Consider the following 7,885-nt stretch of genomic DNA (forward strand, 5'->3'; position numbering starts at 1 on the left):
CGGGAAAGACGGAAGAAGATGAATAGGCGGAGAAGTTAGGGGAGGGTCTGAACGAGAGAGGGATGGAAGTCAGTGCCGCCACCTCTGCTCTCTGGGGGCGGAGGGGTGGTGGCAGAAGGAGGGAAAGATGGGGAACGCTGTCGTTCGGAGAGCGACGGAGGGATGCAAAACCGAGGGTGAAACTCGAAGGGGATGGGGGAAGGAAGCCGGAGGGTCCGCGGACACGGTGGGGGTAAAATGCTCGCTCGTTTGCAAGACAAAGAACCCGAGCCGCCGTACGAACTCGTAGTTGTGCATAAACGCTATCAACCCCATCTACATATTCTAGGGACAGGGGTGGCGACGAGGAGGAGGGGTGCGACGGAGGGCGGCCAGGCCCGAGGCAGAACGAGAGGAGAGAAAGATAGCGCGCGCGCAAATACGTCCCAACTACCCTTCTTCCTCTTCATCCTCTCTCTCCTTCTCTCTCTCTTTCAGTTTCTCTCTTTCTGCTCGTGACTCCGCAGAGGTGAAAAGATACCCCGAGCCCTCCGAGAAGTAGCTCCGACGACGACTACACCACCCGAACTGAATTAGAATTCTTCAGTTTCAAGGATTTTATTGTGAGACCCTTCGCCCGCCGGATTAATGGACCGTAATTAGAGTTATCGACGCCGGAAACGGCGGACATCTTTGAAAGTCGCCGGGGGACTGCGGCTTTCCACGCCGAGGATCCCCCTTTGTTGCGGCCGCGGCCCAAATTATTGTCCAAGCTACGATTTTAGACGAAATACCCAGTTGGACGAAATCTCGACTGACTTAGCGGTGCGCGTACTGGTTCATCATTTACCTCTTCGTCGTGGTAGATACGAAATAAGAACTCAATTTTGTCAATTTCTCAATATATGTCTATCCTTCACCTTCAATTTAAGCCCTCGAACGTCGTGATACTCCTACTGGAACGCATTCTAAAAACGTCTCGAAGAAGTCGCTTACAATCGATACGGATAATAGAGGGTAAGCTGTACCGAGGATTAAACGAACATTCGTGATCCAAAGTGTATCATGTTGGGTATCGTTTTAATCGGAAAAGCGCCAGGAATAGGAAGACAGTATTCGATAATATCTATCATTACTTAAATCGTGTAGGTCTGACTCTATAAGCACCGTGTTGCTTCAGATTATTACAGCTGCTTTCTCCAGCTTGTCAACGTAATTAAAAAGAAAAAAACGTAGAAAATTTATATTTTGCGTAAACATCCGCAGTCTAGTGATCACAGTTCAGCTGTCGCGTGGATGAGGATAATGAAGATGGCGGCAGGTCCACGCGACAGGTATCTGATGAATCGGTGCAGCGGATCGTCGATCGATTGTTAATCCACACCGCTACACAAAGATGATAGTCAGGGGTTTCCTCAGGGTTGGAGGATGGTCTGGGAGGCGTGTGCAACGTTCGTAGGAAGGAGAGAAGCTGTAGAAATAGAGAGGCAGGTTGAAACCCCCTTGACCCGGCGCCAGAGGGAGGCTGCATGCCTGGCTGATTAGCCTAATGGTGAGTCCTCCTCTTATTCTCCTACTTGACGCCAGTTCGCGAGCCTCTCTTCTCTCTCTCTTATCCCACCGCCACTTCCGTTCTCTCTCTCTCTCTCTCTCTCTCTTTTGCTCTCCTCCCCTCTTCTTGCTTCTCTCCACTCCTCTCTCTCTCCCGCAGTCTTTGTCTCTCACTCTCTCCTTCGTTTTCCCTGTATTTTACCCTCTGGGGACGCCTGGGCCTCTTCACATCCCTAGTTCGAGCCGCGGCATCGGCTCAGACCCTTGACTCGATAAGAAATATTCCTTCAATTAGGAGCCCGCTGAAATATCAATGTTTGCACGGCTACCAACAACCGGACTCTTTTTTAATTCACCGCAAGAGCACGGTCAATGGAAACGCTTATTCAAGACCAAGGTAGCATTGCGGAACCCTCGAACTCGCGGTTACTCGAGCCACGCTGCAACGAGATGAAAATTTATACCAACGAAAAATGTTCTACCTCCTACGGGACGATGTCCGAGGACATTTCCAGTAACTTTTTCCTTTGCAAAAATGCCTTACGCAGCTCCGTTGCTACGTTATTCGCGAAAAACGCGGACCAATCAGCGCGCCTCGCCGACAGACCCCGTTGAGCGCGGCGCCGGCATTGGCCGAGCCGGGGCCTGTTCACTCTAGCTGCGCTTTTTCGTTAATAACTCCGCAACGGAGCCGCGGAGAACATTTCCGCAAAGGAAAAAGTTGTTTGAAATTACGTTAGGAATTATCCCTCCCAAGTACAACATTTTTGGGACAATTGTCGGATCTTCAACGCGGTCCAAAAGCGTAGATAACAGCGAAAAAATTCGTATAAATGCCGAATTGTATTTTGCAATGTCTACCGAAGTCGAAACAAATTCGATTACGCAAATCATGTTGCTATTCCCCGTATATATAAAATATGTGGGTGTTGATATTTGCGCGGATCGGTGAAACGATACGAGAAGAGACCAGAAGTATTCCATCAATTACAATTCGAGGGGGTTGTCAATATTTGCGCCGACACCAGCGGCTCAAGTTCCCGAACGAATTATTGATTCAAACGTGATATCATCGAGAGAGGGTGAGAGAGTGAGAGAGAGAGAGAGAGAGAGAGAGAGAGAGAGAGAGAGAGAGAGAGAGAGAGAGAGAGAAGAGGAACGCGAATATATATATTTACATATATTTTTTGCAGAAACATACACGATCTGTGTCAGACCCTTTGAGCAATTATGATTGATTAAAGTGTAAACGTCACCCACGCAGAAATAGTCGAACGCCCCGTCGAATTCCAATATTTAAGATTCATTTCGTTAGCGTTTGCATTCGATCAAATTCATGGACGGAGTACACGCGAACGTGTATCGGAATGTCGAGCGTGCGCTCGCCATTTTATTCCGAATGATTTTATTGTTTGATCTCGTTGTTTGAATTTTCGCAAGAACAGAGTCGAATTCGCATCAGCAGGTTTCAACGATTATTTTATCGCTGGGACATAGTGATTTTTATCCTAATAAATATTCATCGTCCGTTTGCAACATCAAAGATTTCGTCCATCTGGAAGTTGAGTGAAACATAGGGAACGCGAGAGCAACCTCCACCTTAGCTACTACCACCATTTTGTTGAGCCAAACCGCGCGTGTTCGAAAGTGTACCAATTCAATCACCAACAAACCCTTGCATCGTTGAAAAACATGCTTCTTTCCATCAAAATCGTCCCTAGACCTATATGCACAAAATTAAATCAACAAAACAGAGAAAATACGATTAAAAAGACACGAGTGGCAACATGAGAAAACGGGAACGACAATAATGAAAATCGTGTCACCAATTCCTCTCTTTTTGACCTTGAAAAGACATTGACACTCCGCTGCACTTAATTAACTAACAAAACACGTAACCTTGTAAATTTATATTGTCTGAGAGAGAGGGAGAGAGAGAGAGAGAGAGACAGAGAGAGAGACAGAGAGAAAGAAATTTCTAAAAAATTAATCGATCATTTTTTAAGACCCTCCAAAATTAATTTTAGTCAACCATTTACTGTGAAATCGCCCGAGAGATTTTGTCCAAAAAATTAATATCAACTGACTATATCAATAATTAAGTCCATCTGAGAAATAAGAAGCTAAAAGAGAAACGAAAACGCTGCTTCTAGAGTCTACATAGAGGTCTGAGTATAATAATTAATGGTGGACGATAATCGAGATGATCTCCGAGAAAGAGGCAGGTTTTTCGCCGAAAAGATCGTAGACGAAAGAGAGTGTCTTCCATCCTTGTGGCTCAACAGGGAGGGGGGGATGAGCAGGACGTTACATCAGAGGATCAAGGACCAATCGAGGAACCTCGGGGAGGAGCTAACCTGTGGAGGCTGCCGCAGCTAGAAGACGTTTCCAGTGTTCGGGGTGGGTGGGTGATGGTTGTCCAGGGGTGGCTGATGACCAGTACTCACCGGCCGCTGCGGCCGCTTTGCCCGCATCCAACGTTCCATAAGGTGGAATCCCCATATGGGCTGGTGGTGGTTGAGTCAGATGGTCCCCGTTTGGACAGAAGAACGGCAACCCGCTCGGATGCGTCCCTGCGAGGCCCATCTTGCTCGCCTGCGAACATAAAACAAAGTAATCGTCAATACAGCATGTTCCAATCAGTTCCTCTCTTCATCCCCTAACTGGGATTTTATGACAAAAATAAGTAGGGGAAGTACAGTGAAAGTACCAGAATTTAGAACTCTGGTATTTGCCACCTGTTAAATCAGCATAATCTTAAATACGCTATGTTCCAATCAGTTCTTCACCCTCTTCATCCCCTAACTAGGATTTTACGACAAAAACGAGTAGGGGGCATTCAGTGAAAATGCCAGAATTGAGAACTCACATTATTATTTGCTCCAGAGACTTTTTATTTTTTAAAAATTCATATTCGAATGCTATTTAATCAGAATGAAGCAATATTAAATTTGCAACCCATTCAGACTCCTTATGTGTTACTAAATTTCGAATAGAATACAATTATGAAATAAAATAAAATAAAAAAGTATTTTTTACTTAGTTTCTTGGTATAGTTGCTTGGACAAGGAAATTGATTCCATTATTCTCCACAAACGAATTTTTATAATCGCAATAAATGTAAAATATGAAAACCGGTTGTGTTCGCTAATGTTTATGTGCTCTTTTATGATCTACTTGGACAGGCCGGAGATCGAAAGGGTTTCTCTCTAATAGTTTTAACTACTGCGAAATAGCCCGAGCATGATGTAGTCGCGTGATAGCCTAGCATTATCGTTATCAAGTAATTAATAATACGTTTATTAATGCACCGTTAATGTGACCAGCTAATTAGCAGTCCGCCGAGGATTATCAATTAATTAACTGATGCCCGGAAGCCTCGGAGCGAGGCGGCGGCGACAGGTGTTTGCGTGACACGAATTAATATTTTCCTTCTGCAGCATGATCGATAGTGTTGTTATAAAACCGCCTCTAATTCGCTCGACGCCGAGATACTCATCAGAAGTAACAACTGCCGATCAGATAGCATTTTCATTAGAATGATTGCGTGCAGGATGTTCCTGTTCAAATTATTATTTTTCGCTAACCAGCAATCACAATCTAGTACGTCTTCTCGCTAGCCGTATAATCTGCTTTCCATAGTAAACAAACGGAAATTGTTAGACGTATTTTCTTATAAATTAGACTAGTTTGGAGCCAGTAGTTGCAACAGGGAAGAATTTCCAGCGTGTACTAGTATTCGCAAGAAGTAGAATCGGTTGACAATTTTCAAAAAACTGTACAATGTTCAATTTTGAAAATTCAAGAAAATTTTGTCTCACTTATTTCTCCAGATAGGACACCACTGCTTGCACCGGCTGTTCCGAGACACCCTGTATAAAGCTTCTAGAGTCTACAATTTTATTATTGACCTATCTATTTTATAATTAAACTAACTGTACCCGGCCACGCTGTAGCTCTCGTAAAATAGTTAGTATAGAATAGTTAGTATCGCGTCGGAGAAAAAAATGTCAAATATGAAAGTTGTAGAGAATGAAATTTCCAATCGCCAAGGTGGTCTCAGATTTTTTCCTGAAACCTACCGTTGAAAAGCTACACCTGTTTAAAAAGTCGGTAAACCAAAAAGTTTAAGAAAAACTCAAACTTTTTGTGTCATAACTCCTAAACCACGCGACCTACAGAATTGAATCAGTAGTCATTTGAAAGAACTCGGCGAGCTGAATCCAATGAGTACCTCAAATTGAATATAGATGATACCAGAGTCAAAAGTTATAAGCAAAAACGTGCCCAAAAGAGGGCGAAAAAGTCTGGTCACTAATGACGTCACAACTTTTGAACGAATGCACTTTTTCGAATGCGGATTGTCCTAAAACCTTCCCGAAGGAACGCTGCGTCTAATGGCTCAAACCCAAGATTTCTACGTTCAGCCGTTTCGGAGTTGTTAGATTTTGAACAAACAAACAGTACAGTTTTATTTAACCGGGTATTTTACCTAATTTGACCACCATGAATACCTTTGTTGTTTTTAAAGACACGTCAAATGTCTGAAGGACAAAATTGAATGGTAAAATGGGGCTCATACGATAACAAAAAGATTTTTGTTATTATGTAATTCTTTTTAGAGATATGAAGGTCACCTTCATTTTTTTAAATGGAATGTGTTCTTTTTTAATACATCAATCGATGCTGCTGGACATTTGTTATAAAAAAGTACGAACCTATGTATGTCGAAAAGTTAGTAGTTTAGGAGATATTTCAATTTAAATAACTCTTAAACACCATTACTGTCGTATTAAAACGTTACACAAGTAAGTAAACTGGTTCTGTTGACTTTTTAAACGCGATCATCTCTATCACACAGCGCCATTCTTCACCTTTCATTCAAGCCCTCGAACGTTGCAAAACTCCCACTGGAACACGTTTTAAAATCGTCTCGAAGACGTTGTGTCTGATTTAGTTCGGATAATCGAGGCTCCACTATATCGTGGATTAGTCAAACAATTATAGTTCGAACTGCATCGTGTGGGGTATCACTTTAACCGGAAAAGAGCCGCCCATGTGCCAGTGGAGATTTCACAAATAAACAATCAAAAATAAGAAAGTTACGAACAGAATTCCGCGTTGTAAAATAAGTTTGAGACACAAATTGATCCGAATTGATTCTAATCGAATTCGTTCGCTAGTGCACACAGTCGCAATTAAGGGGCTGGCATTCCTCGACAGCGTAATGTAGCAAACTTTATCGAATTCGCAAGTAAGTAAACGCTAGCGTCTTAGTACGACAGTAATGGTGTTCTAGAGTTATTTCAATTGAAATATCTTCTGAATTACTAACTTTCCGACATACATAGGTTAGTACTATTTTATAACGAATGTCCAGCTGCATCGATTGATGTATTAAAAAATACCTCATTCCATTTAAAAAAATGAAGGTGACTTTCAAATCTCTAAAAAAAATTACACAAAAACAAAAATATTGTTGGTATCGTATGAGCCCGATTTTACCATTCAACTCTGTCCGGCAGACATTTGACGTATCTTTAAAAACAACAAAGATATTCAAGCTGGTCGAGTTAGGTGAAATACCCGGCAGATTATAAAATCTGCGACACCCCCTGCATAAACATTTCCAGAGTCTACAATCTTCTGCTTGACCTACCCGATTCTGTTATAAATTCTGAAATTATAATGATTAACCAGCAGAGAGCGAGACAAGGCGATTACGCAACATTCGAGACATCGTCTATCCTAGACAGAGCCGTTAACGACAGCACAATCTCCGTGAGCTAAACAGAGGGACTGGGATTTAACGATCAGCCGCGGAGCCGAGTTCTTTGATCGCGGTTGTAGTACCATTCGGTATCCTGGGGGCTGTTTAACATAGACATTAGCCTCATTTCCATCCGGTCTGCAACCTGGACCAGGATCAGGAGACAGGCTAAAAAGCCCTCGGGAGAGAGGAGATATATTATACAATTCAATAAACCCTCTCGAAAAGGGAGGGGGAGAGCTTATCGAGGACGAGGAGAGAGGCTGGTAGCATTAATTTGCAAAGACGGGCGGCGCGCGTGCTCCTCGAACCGGTTCGAGGGGTTCGTTCGGCTTTTCCGTCTGCGGGGGTGTATCGCCGAATTCAAGTGACCCTTGAGCGTTCTCGCGCGACCCATCTCCCGGCTCCTTTTGACCCTTTCCACCTTTTTTCCTGAGAGTCTGAGCGATGGATGAGAATTAGTTCAATCTGGCCACCACGTCGAGACAAGGTCGGTCCCTTTCTCTCTCTCTCTCACTCTCTACCCCCTCTTCCAGGTCTCCGATCGATAGCCCGAGTGGTTGTCTCTTATCAGTCGGTGCTTAC

At 43.5% G+C, this 7,885-nt stretch overlaps 1 protein-coding gene across 6 annotated transcripts in view; it reads right to left on the reverse strand.

The window, feature by feature from the left end:
- LOC143212529 (uncharacterized) overlaps positions 1 to 7,885 on the reverse strand; it is an 81,249-nt gene that overhangs the window by 41,980 nt on the left and 31,384 nt on the right. For 5 of the 6 annotated variants that reach the window (XR_013009726.1, XM_076431395.1, XM_076431397.1 and 2 more), the window contains exon 2: positions 3,888 to 4,125. Coding sequence is in view for 5 of the 6 variants with exons in the window: in XM_076431395.1 (XP_076287510.1) it covers positions 3,888 to 4,125 (238 nt within the window). In the remaining variant the exon portion in view is untranslated. The remainder of the gene's footprint in view (positions 1 to 3,887; positions 4,126 to 7,885) is intronic. The other variant, XM_076431398.1, reaches the window with a different exon arrangement.

The sequence above is a fragment of the Lasioglossum baleicum genome, chromosome 10 (assembly GCF_051020765.1).
Source record: "Lasioglossum baleicum chromosome 10, iyLasBale1, whole genome shotgun sequence".
NCBI lineage: Eukaryota > Metazoa > Arthropoda > Insecta > Hymenoptera > Halictidae > Lasioglossum > Lasioglossum baleicum.